We start from the raw sequence: 12,532 nt of genomic DNA, 5'->3' as shown, positions 1-12,532 counted from the left end.
ATTTGAACCATTTTGAATGGTTCGCACACTGACACTTGTTGGTGGCCCAGCACTGAAATCTGTAGCAATTTGTGGAAGCGTTGCACTTCTGTCACGCTGAACGATTCTCTTCAGTCGTCATTGGTCCCTTTCTTGCAGGATCTTTTTCCGGCTGCAGCGATGTCAGAGATGAATGTTTTACAGATTCTTGATATTCACTGTACACTCGTGAAATGGTCGTACGGGAAAATCCCGACTTCATCACTGTCTCGGAAGTGCTTTGTCCCATCGTCTGTGCGGCGACTATAACACCACGTTCAAAGTCACTTAAATCTTCGTAACCTGCTGTTGCAGCAGCAGTAACCGATCTAACAACTGCGGCAGACACTTGTTGTCTTATATAGGGGTTGTCTACCACAGCGCCGTATTCTGCCTGTTTACATATCTGTATTTGAATACGCGTGCCTATACCAGATTCTTTGGCGCTTCAGTGTGTGTTGACATGAAGAACAATGACGCGGAATGTTAATGAAGTTTATTTTATTTCAAAAGCTTTAAGAGTGTTCTCACGAAAAAATTCGGAGGCATTGCTTTTCATCGCTGCCTTGTAAAACATGTTTGCAATCTTTGTACCACTTGACAATCTTATCAAGACCTGACTGAAAATTTGTGCGGTTTTTTTAGGACAGTACGAGGTGCATTCAAGTTCTAAGGCCTCCGACTGTTTTTCTCCGGACTGAAAAGAGGTAGAAACATGCGCATTGTTTTAAAATGAGGCCGCATTCATTGTCAATACGTCCCAGAGATGGCAGCACCGTACGGCAGATGGAATTTTACCGCCAGCGGCGAGAACGAGAACTGTTTTAAATACTTAAAATGGCGACGTTTTCCTTACTTGAACAGCGTGCAATCATTCGTTTTCTGAATTTGCGTGGTGTGAAACCAATTGAAATTCATCAACAGTTGAAGGAGACATGTGGTGATGGAGTTATGGATGTGTCGAAAGTGCGTCCGTGGGTGCAACAGTTTAATGAAGGCAGAACATCGTGTGACAACAAACCGAAACAACCTCGGGCTCGCACAAGCCGGTCTGACGACACGATCGAGAAAGTGGAGAGAATTGTTTTGGGGGATCGCCGAATGACTGTCGAACAGATCGCCTCCAGAGTTGGCATTTCTGTGGGTTCTGTGCACACAATCCTGCATGACGGCCTGAAAATGCGAAAAGTGTCATCCAGGTGGGTGCCACGAATGCTGACGGACGACCAAACGGCTGCCCGTGTGGCACGTTGCCGAGCAATGTTGACGCGTAACGACAGCACGAATGGGACTTCTTTTCGTCGGTTATGACAATGGATGAGACGTGGATGCCATTTTTCAATCCAGAAACAAAGCGCCAGTCAGCTCAATGAAAGCACACAGATTCACCGCCACCAAAAAAAAATTTCAGGTAACCGCCAGTGCTGAAAAAATGATGGTGTCCATGTTCTGGGACAGCGAGGGCGTAATCCTTACCCATTGCGTTCCAAAGGGCACTACGGTAACAGGTGCATCCTACGAAAATGTTTTGAAGAACAAATTCCTTCCTGCACTGCAACAAAAACGTCCGGGAAGGGCTGCGCGTGTGCTGTTTCACCGAGACAACGCATCCGCACATCGAGCTAACGTTACGCAACAGTTTCTTCGTGATAACAACTTTGAAGTGATTCCTCGTGCACCTGACCTGGCTCCTAGTCACTTTTGGCTTTTTCCAACAATGAAAGACACTCTCCGTGGCCGCACATTCACCAGCCGTGCTGCTATTGCCTCAGCGATTTTCCAGTGGTCGAAACAGACTCCTAAGGAAGCCTTCGCCGCTGCCATGGAATCGTGGCGTCAGCGTTGTGAAAAATGTGTACGTCTGCAGGGCGATTACGTCGAGAAGTAACGCCAGTTTCATCGATTTCGGGTGAGTAGTTAATTGGAAAAAAAATTGGAGGCCTTAGAACTTGAATGCACCTCGTACTTCATTATAGGTAAGTGCATCTTCTGTGAGGAGTATGAGGTTACTATCAAGGCCGTTAACACACAACATGAACCGCAAATAACGCAACATACTTGCCTGGGGCACAACTGAAGTTACTTGCCGGCCGAAGTGGCCGTGCGGTTAAAGGCGCTGCAGTCTGTAACCACAAGACCGCTACGGTCGCAGGTTCGAATGCTGCCTCGGGCATGGCTGTTTGTGATGTCCTTAGGTTAGTTAGGTTTAACTAGTTCTAAGTTCTAGGGGACTAATGACCTCAGCGGTTGAGTCCCATAGTGCTCAGAGCCATTTGAACCATTTTGAAGTTACTTCTACACCAGTCGACCGTCCTCCATTCCAGATAACGTGCTGTGTCCTGTCTACCATGAAATCCTCAATCCTGTAACAATCTGCACTTGATACCCTATAGGATAGTAAACATTGATGTCGTATCGAGTTAAACGGTTTTGAGGACTCATACTGTGTCTATCTGACTGCTTTGATCCATAGGTTTTGATGGTGTTATGAGAAATCGCGCGAATTTTGTTTTATGTGACAAATGAGCTCAGATTCAATGCTATTGTCCCATATGTAAACATAAGAGGAAGATTCTCGTTTTTGGATGCACCTCGCGTGCAGTTAAGGGGCTCCGGAAAGGCTCAAAATCATGAAAAGTTCAATTTTTACTTTTTTGCGTTTTCTGAATCTGCAGACTATTACCTTTTAATAGATATATAATTTATTCAATTCCGAAGACTACAACTATTTTTAAATTTTTTTTGAAATGTGTTCTACATGGGCGTGACCCACTGTGGCGCTGTTAAACTGCTGTCAAATGGTGTTATTATTAACGTCCGTGTTCATCAGGTACATTTTAGTGATGTGAGGTAAAGTATGTGTTGTGGCTAACCTGTGATGGTTTAATATATATCGCTGGTGTGATTGTCGATTGTTTCATGTTTATTTACTCTGTCGTTATCTCGAACATATTCGTAATTAATTCTGTTTCTTGAGTCTCTGTTTTGTTGAAGTATAATAATGAGTGAAAGTAAAATTATTAGAAATCCTCTGAAGGCTTTTAAGAAAAGGAGAAATGTTGGAAAGCCAAAGGTATGTGTTATTACTGTAAACAATAAAGACGATGAAAATCCCCAACATAGCTTGTGTCCCAAAGAAGAAGACAGTTGGTGTAAATATAACAAAGGATTGCTAACTGGTGAAGTGTACACTCATAAGCATAGTCTGCCTCATGCAATAATGGAGGTGATAAAACCTATTTTCAGAGACTTAGCAGCACCTGAACTGTTGAAAAAGTGTATTCACGGAAAAACTCAAAACCCCAATGAAAGTGTAAATAGTGTTATATGGTCGAGAATCCCCAAGACTGTATTTGTTGGAAAGAAACACTTCACTTTGGTGTGTATGATGCTGTTGCGACTTTCAATGATGGCAACATTGTAAGGTGCAAGGTATTTAGAAATATGGGAATGAAGATAGGTTCTAACATGGTACGAGCGATGCTTGCTTTAGACAAGGAACGCCTTCAGGCTGCAGACAGGGCTGTAAAGAGTCTAGAAATACAAGCAAGAGTAAACAGGAGGAGGAACAAGAGGAAGCTGGAGGAGGAGTTTGCGGAGGATGAAGATAATCCATCCTATGGACCTGGAATGCACTAAAAAGTTAATCCAATCTTTGTCGCTCGATTCCCAAAACTTTTATTTTCTCATACTAATTACATGTTTTCTAAGGATCTTCCAAACATATTTGTTTCAAACTTTCAGTAAATGTTACACAGTACCTTCTGCATAATTTAACACAGCCTTTTTCCAAAAAACTGTATATTTTTGAATATATAAATAAAAAATTGCTAAAAAATGTTGTGAATTTTCATTACAATTGAAAAAAAATCATCTTTAATAACTGAACTAAAATTTTGTAAAATCCCTGTGTTAAGTTGTAGCCCATATTCCAATAAATACTCTGTAAAAAGTTCAACTTCCTACCTCAAATACTTTGTGAGGAAAGATGTAATTTATAAGCGTTATTTTAACACTGCAAGTATAGGGCGTTCCGGAGCCCCTAACTCCCCTGTAATGTTGTCTTGTGTGTGTCAGCTCTTCCGCAGTGGCATCGACTGGGGCCTGGTGACCAAGATGCTCTTCACGTTCGTCGCCTACATGTTCGAGACGGGCATGTTCTGCATGTTCGGGCAGGCCATCACGGACCAGGTGAGTGCGCGTCATGCCTTCACGGTGAGCAGTTTGTCAGCCCCATGCTGGAGACGTAGGAGGGTGGCTTAGAAAGTAAAGTAACATGTCACATGTGGGGAAGGGCTTACGTAGGACATCTGAGGTACAGAAAGGCGCTTGGATACTGGTGCATCACTATCTGGCAAAAAAAAAAAAAAAAAAAAAAAAAAAAAAAAAAAAAAAAAAAAAAATTGAGCACACAGAAGGAGACGAGGGAACGAAACGAATCTCCGCTACTTTATAGAGTATGTGATGTATTAGAAAATTAAGTCAGATTCATAAACAACTTGGCATATGAGTCCACTTATCAGAATAACTTTCATCTACATCTACATACATACTCCGCAATCCACCATACGGTGCGTGGCGGAGGGTACCTCGTACCACAACTAGCATCTTCTCTCCCTGTTCCACTCCCAAACAGAACGAGGGAAAAATGACTGCCTATATGCCTCTGTACGAGCCTTGATCTCTCTTATCTTTGTCGTATTTCCGCGAAATATAAGTTGGCGGCAGTAAAATTGTACTGCAGTCAGCCTCAAATGCTGGTTCTCTAAATTTCCTCAGTAGCGATTCACGAAAATAACGCCTCCTTTCCTCCAGAGACTCCCACCCGAGTTCCTGAAGCATTTCTGTAACACTCGCGTGATGATCAAACCTACCAGTAACAAATGTAGCAGCCCGCCTCTGAATTGCTTCTATGTCCTCCCTCAATCCGACCTGATAGGGATCCCAAACGCTCGAGCAGTACTCAAGAATAGGTCGTATTAGTGTTTTATAAGCGGTCTCCTTTACAGATGAACCACATCTTCCCAAAATTCTACCAATGAACCGAAGACGACTATCCGCCTTCCCCACAACTGCCATTACATGCTTGTCCCACTTCTTATCGCTCTGTGTCAAGCGCTACCCTGCTAAGAGAGTATTCAAACATTACAGGATTCTTTTTCCTACTCATCTGCATTAATTTACATTTATCTATAGAGTTAGCTGCCATTCTTTACACCAATCACAAATCCTGTCCAAGTCATCTTGTATCCTCCTACAGTCACTCAACGACGACACCTTCCCGTACACCACAGCATCATCAGCAAACAGCCGCACATTGCTATCCACCCTATCCAAAAGATCATTTATATAGAAAACAACAGTGGACCTATCACACTTCCCTGGGGCATTCCAGATGATACCCTCACCTCCGATGAACACTCACTTTGCCCCTCTTTGGCCTGAATGAACGCACTGATTTGGCTGAGAAGGGTTTCACAAAGCCATTGTATCCTCTCCTGAGCCAAGCTGGCCCAAAACCAACAGCCATGTATTTTAAGATATTACTTTATTTTGTTGTGAAGGCAACCAGTTTTGTCATTTCATTATCCCATCTTCAGGCCCCATGCACATCAATCCAAATAAACGAACCTGTCGCATAGCGCCACAAATCACTAGATATCGTGAATTCAATCGAAAAACACAAAGCAGTCAAGCCTAAAGTTTAAAACGAACATGGAATCCATGTGTGGTGCATGTTTATAGATTGAATTGACGATATCCAGTAGTTTATGGTGCTATATGACAAGTACGTTTATTTGGACAGATGCGAATGGGGCCTGAAGATGACATAATGAAATGCGGAAACTGTTTCCTCCACAATAAAAAAAAGTAATACCTTACAGTACACGGCTGCTGGTGAATTTGATTGATACTGACAATTACTTACGCAGCCGACGTCGCCTGTACATGATGGACCAACAGAGACAGTTGTGATTGCCGGCTGAAGTGGCTGTGCGGTTAAAGGCGCTGCAGTCTGGAACCGCAGGACCGCTACGGTCGCAGGTTCGAATCCTGCCTCGGGCATGGATGTTTGTGATGTCCTTAGGTTAGTTAGGTTTAACTAGTTCTAAGTTCTAGGGGACTAATGACCTCAGCAGTTGAGTCCCATAGTGCTCAGAGCCATTTGAACCATTTGAACAGTTGTGATTGGCCTTTGATACCCTGGATACTTCCACTGGGACAGAGTTGAAATCCTAGCCAGTCCCATTCACGTTCTGTCAGGGTGTCTTGCTAGCCACGAGAGTACCTCAACATCACAAAGACAGTTCGTAGAATGATGTGCCAAGTGTAGTTGAGCATTGCCATGTTGGAAAGTAGCACCACGATACTGTTACATCTGAGGTAGCATATAAGGACGCACGATGATCTTGAAGTACCATTGTGCTGTCAGTCGTCTCAGTCGCTATTGGTCAAGACCTGAAGTCGTATCTGATGGTTCCCCACACCACGACCAAAGGGGTAACACCACTGTGCGGCTCGAAAACATTGGGAGGATGGGACATCTTTCCATGTTCCGCCATACTCGTTGGCTATAGTCATCCAAGGTAGTGCACAAATGCGATTCATTGCTGCACACAATATGACGCCATTGATGAACATTTCATGGTTCCTGGTTATGGCATCACTCCAAACACTCCCTTTTGTGCTGTGGCCCTAACAGAACCCTACACATCACATGATAATTCTGTAGTGTGGATGCAGATAGTTTCCAACGAATGGACCAGGATGACAATACACTATGTGATCAAAAGTATCCGGACATCCCTAAAAACATATCTTTTGTGACATTAGGCGCATTGTGCTGCCACCTTCTGCCAGATACTCCATCTCAGCGAACGCAGTAGTCATTAGACATCTTGAAAGAGCACAATGGGGCGCCCCAAACGTGGTCAGGTGATTGGGTATGACTTAAGTCATAAGTCTGTACGCGATATTTCCACACTTCCAATCATCCCTAGGTCCACTGTTTCCGATATGATAGTGAAGTGGAAACGTGAAGGGGCACGTACAGCACTAAAACATACAGGAACCTCATCTGCTGACTGACGGTGCCTGCCAATAGTTGAACAGGGTCGTAATGTGTAATAGGCAGACATCTATCTAGACCTTCACATGGGAATTCCAAACGGCATCAGGGTCCACTGCAAGTACTATGACAGTTAGGCAGGAGACGAGAAAACTTGGATTCCATGGTCGAGCAGATGTTCATAATCGACACATCATGCCGTAAAAGCCAAACGAATCCACGCTTGGTGTAAGGAGCTTAAACATTGTACGATTGGAGGAAAAACGTTGTTTGGAGTGACGAATCACGGCACACAATGCGGCGATCCGAAGTAAGGGTGTGGGTATGGCGAATGCCTAGTGAACGTCATCTGCCAGCGTGTGTAGTGCCAACAGTAAAATTCGGAGACGGTGCTGTTATGGTGTGGTCGTGTTTTTCATGGAGGGGTCTTGCACCCCTTGTTGTTTTGCGTGGCGCTATCACAGCACAGGCCTACATTGATGTTTTAAGCACATTCTTGCTTTCCACTGTTGAAGAGCAATTCGGGGATGGCGATTGCGTCTTTCAACACGATCGAGCACCTGTTCATAATGCACGGGTGCGGTGGAGTGGTTACACGACAATAACATCCCTGTAATGGACTGGCCTGCACAGAGTCCTGACCTGATCCTATAGAACACCTTTGGGATGTTTTGGAACGCCGACTTCGTGCCAGGCCTCCTCAGTGCAGCACTCCGTGAGGAATGGGCTGCCATTCCCCAAGAAACCTTCCAGCAGCTCACTGAACGTATGCCTACGAGAGTGGAAGCTGTCATCAAGGCTAAGGATGGGCCAACACCATACTGAATTCCAGCATTACCGATGGAGGCTGCGACGAACTTGTAAGTCATTTTCAGTCAGGTGTCCGGATACTTGGTGATCACATAGTGTAATGTCACAGGGAGTAAATTACTTGTTCTCAGGTGACAAGTACAGATGTGAAGGGCGTATGCTGTCGTCGGTCAGGCGTGATCGACAGGAATCTTGACGATCAGTATGGCTGTTGTCGCGTCCAGTGTAGTGCAACATTGGCCCACTGTCACACTTGAATACCCCACAAATCTGGATATCGCACGATTTGACCAGCTGGCCATGTGGAGACACACAATGAGGCTCCTTTCAAACTCAGTCAGGTGCTGATAACGCTGTCTCGCAGGAGTACGTGACACCCCTGTGTTCTTCACAGTGATCACCCAACATCTGATACTGTGAACGTCCCTCATGTGCCCTGCACGGCCTGGTTCAAATGGCTGTGAGCACTATGGGACATCTTAGGTCATCAGTTCCTTTGACTTAAAACTACTTAAACCTAACTAACCTAAGGACATCACACACATCCATGTCCAAGGCAGGATTCGAACCTGCGACTATGTTGTTTTAATGACCTACTAAAGCTGTTACAGTTTGCAGTAAATCTGTGATCGCAAAGTCGTGGTTTCACCTTGTTAGTGTTGTTAATAGTGGCTCGATGGTCCACGTGCATGTACTACCATGTTCTATAATTCGACCTATTGTGCCATGAAGAACTGAAGAACCATTCTTGCATCAGTGCCTGTCAGAGCTCCTGAAGTGTCGTAGGGGTTTGAAGACGTGCAGCGATACGTCGACCGAGAGCATCCCAGACGTGCTCGATGGGGTTTAGGTCTGGAGAACAGGCAGGCCACTCCATTCGCCTGATATGTTTCGAGGAACTCCACGATGAAAGCTCAGTGGGGCCATGCGTTATCATCCATCAGGAGGAAGGTCGGACGCACCGCACCCCTGAAAAGACGGACATACTGGTGCAAAATGACGTCCCTATACACCTGACCTGTTACAGTTTGAAACTTCCTGGCAGATTAAAACTGTGTGCCCGACCGAGACTCGAACTTTCTTTCAGGAGTGCTAGTTCTGCAAGGTTTGCAGGAGAGCTTCTGTAAAGTTTGGAAGGTAGGAGTCGAGATACTGGCAGAAGTAAAGCTGTGAGTACCGGGCGTGAGTCGTGCTTCGGTAGTTCAGATGGTAGAGCACTTGCCCGCGAGAGGCAAAGGTCCCGAGTTCGAGTCTCGGTCGGGCACACAGTTTTGATCCGCCAGGAAGTTTCATATCAGCGCACACTCCGCTGCAGAGTGAAAATCTCATTCTGGAAACATCCCCCAGGCTGTGGCTAAGCCATGTCTCCGCAGTATCCTTTGTTTCAGGAGTGCTAGTTCTGCAAGGTTCGCAGGAGAGCTTCTGTCAAGTTTTGAAGGTAGGAGACGAGATACTGGCAGAAGTAAAGCTGTGAGTACCGGGCGTGAGTCGTGCTTCGGTAGTTCAGATGGTAGAGCACTTGCCCGCGAGAGGCAAAGGTCCCGAGTTCGAGTCTCGGTCGGGCACACAGTTTTGATCCGCCAGGAAGTTTCATATCAGCGCACACTCCGCTGCAGAGTGAAAATCTCATTCTGGAAACATCCCCCAGGCTGTGGCTAAGCCATGTCTCCGCAGTATCCTTTGTTTCAGGAGTGCTAGTTCTGCAAGGTTCGCAGGAGAGATTCTGTAAAGTTTGGAAGGTAGGAGACGAGATACTGGCAGAAGTAAAGCTGTGAGTACCGGGCGTGAGTCGTGCTTCGGTAGTTCAGATGGTAGAGCACTTGCCCGCGAGAGGCAAAGGTCCCGAGTTCGAGTCTCGGTCGGGCACACAGTTTTAATCTGCCAGGAAGTTTCATATCAGCGCACACTCCGCTGCAGAGTGAAAATTGTTACAATTCGTCTGTCAAAGACATGCCAGGGGTGTATGTGCAGCAATCATAATCCTACCCCACACCATCAAACAAGGACTCCATACAGGTCCCTTTCAAGGACATTAAGGCGTTCATATCTGGTTCCTGGTTCACGCCAGATGAAAACCCGGCGAGAAAATGGTTCAAATGGCTCTGAGCACTATGGGACTCAACTGCTGAGGTCATTAGTCCCCTGGAACTTAGAACTAGTTAAACCTAACTAACCCAAGGACATCACAAACATCCATGCCCGAGGCAGGTTTCGAACCTGCGACCGTAGCGGTCTTGCGGTTCCAGACTGCAGCGCCTTTAACCGCACGGCCACTTTGACCGGCAAACCCGGCGAGAATCACTGTTCAGACTACACCTGGACTCGTCTGTGAACATAGCCTGGGACCACCGTTCCAATATCCATGCACTGTGTTCTTGACACCAGGCTTTACGGGCTCTCCTGTGAACAGGGGTCAGTGGAATGCACCTTGCAGGTCTTCGGGCGAATAAACCGTGTCTGTTCAGTCGTCTGTAGACTGTGCGTCTGGAGACAACTGTTCCAGTGGCTGCGGTAAGTTCCTGAGCGAGGCTACTCCGTGGCCGTCTGCGGACACTGATGGTGAGATATCGGTCTTCTTGTGGTGTTGTACACTGTGGACGTCCCGTATTGTAGCGGCTGGACACGATTCTGGTCTGACGTCGTTGCCATTATCTTGAGATCACACTTTGTGGCACATCGAGGGCCCGTGCTACGACCTGCTGTGTTTGGCTCTGAGCACTATTGGTTTTAACATCTGTGGTCATCAGTTCCCTAGACTTAAAACTACTTACATCTAACTAACCTAAGGACATCACACACATCCATGCGCAAGGCAGGATTCGAACCTGCGACCGCAGCAGCAGCGCGGTTCCGGATTGAAGCTCATAGAACCGCTCGGCCACATCTACACGGCCTGGCGACAGCACTACACGCGAACAACACAAATGCACTCAGGACGCCATTCCGTCTGTCTCAGAGCATTGCATGTCCAATTATTTACATACCTGCTGAAGTGAAATTGTGTTTTTGCATGGATTCATATTGACATATGACCATATCTTTACCGACGGAGGTAGTGAAGTGGTTAGCACACTGGTTTCGCATTCGGGAGGACGATAGTTCAAACCCGCGTCCAGCCATGCTGATTTAGGTCTTCCGTGATTTCTCTAAATGGCTTAAGGCAAATTCCAGGATGCCTCTTTGAAAGGGCACGGCTGATTTCCGCGCTAGTGCCCCGACTCTGATGACCTCGATGTCGACGGGACGTTAAACGTTGATCCACTACTGCACCACTTTATCTGTGTGCTTCACTTTTTCTGTCAGGCCATATATTTAGTGTATTATCACGTCCCTTTTTATCGTGAAAGAGATTTAACAGTTCTTCCTGTTACTAACTGGGCCGTACGGTCACACACTAGGAAAAGAGCGTCAACTGAACTCGGCCATTCTGTTGCAGACATATACAAAACTCGCGACTTTCCATCGTAAACCATAAAGTGGGAATACCGACGGAATTTTTTTGTCACGAATGTAAACTTGAATCTAACATTCAGGTGACAATGGTTAACGTGAGGCTGTCCATAAGTGCCCTGCTGTGTTTGAGTGTCGCTGCATCGCCAGTACAGACTGGTGTCTATGTACTTTAAGAGGATTCTTGGAGATGTGTTTTTTCTCATCAGCGCTTATGTTACAGAGTTCATTTTCAATTTGTTCTTGTTTGAAAAAAAGGTACTGTTCTAATAATTGAAACAGTTTCAACTTTGGGAATTCTTTTTGATAGTTCAGGAAACACTTTTCGTTCAAAAGTCCAACAAACTAAATTTGGGGAAAGTCTTGAAACCTTCTTTCCATCTGAACAATTTGCAAATCCAGTATCTCATAAGTTAGTGCCCAGAGAGATGTCTTTTGACTGTCACAGAATAATAAGTTGCCATTCAAACACTAGCTGCATTTAATGCATTCATCAACGAATGTTTCCGTTCTTAATTGTTGTAAGTTTCTCAAAACATTTCTTGTTTCGTCGTGGCAAGCAGTTATGCTGACAGATTTTGACTGAAGAACATTAAAGAGATGATCAACATAAACAAAGCACCCTCGGTAGAAGCAAAGCAAGTAGACAAACTTAGGATCATCCATCCGTCGTTTAATTTCCACAGCACAGCTCAAAGATTCTGGGTCCCACTGCCGTGAGATATGACTGGATGTTCTTGAAACTGCCCTGGAACGAAAGTTCCAGCGAGTGTTGCTTACATGTGGCAGTTTAAATCCTTTCTCAGCAATACAGTTCATTTTGATGATTTGCTGAAAAACGAATGGAATGCAGTGAGATCACTTACAAACACGCGTACTTGTCGTATGATTTTGGAGGCATGTAACTGTACCAAACTCAGTTGGTGTGCGTAACAATGAATAAACAGCGTATAGGGACAGAACTGCTTCACCAATTGTTGTAGTCCTCGTTCTCTGCCCGCCATTACTGAAGCGCCATCATATGTTTGATTAACCACTTTTTCTTCCACAGTCCATTCTTTCAATACTGCATGAACAATGTTTGACAAATCTTCAGCAGTTTTATCTCCAGAAACATCGTAAAATCCAACGAATCTTTCCCCAATTTTGTCTGCAATACACTACCTGAATATAATACTCATTTGA

General features: G+C 45.3%; 1 protein-coding gene across 1 annotated transcript in view; it reads left to right on the top strand.

Annotated features, from left to right (window-relative positions):
• LOC126212712 (odorant receptor Or2-like) overlaps nt 1-12,532 on the top strand; it is a 144,026-nt gene that overhangs the window by 94,237 nt on the left and 37,257 nt on the right. The window contains exon 3 of the mRNA XM_049940124.1: nt 4,096-4,209. Within this exon, the coding sequence (XP_049796081.1) occupies nt 4,096-4,209 (114 nt within the window). The remainder of the gene's footprint in view (nt 1-4,095; nt 4,210-12,532) is intronic.

The sequence above is a fragment of the Schistocerca nitens genome, chromosome 11 (assembly GCF_023898315.1).
Source record: "Schistocerca nitens isolate TAMUIC-IGC-003100 chromosome 11, iqSchNite1.1, whole genome shotgun sequence".
NCBI lineage: Eukaryota > Metazoa > Arthropoda > Insecta > Orthoptera > Acrididae > Schistocerca > Schistocerca nitens.
The sequence above is the reverse complement of the archived record's forward strand: the minus strand, read 5'-3'. Positions and strand labels throughout refer to the sequence as shown.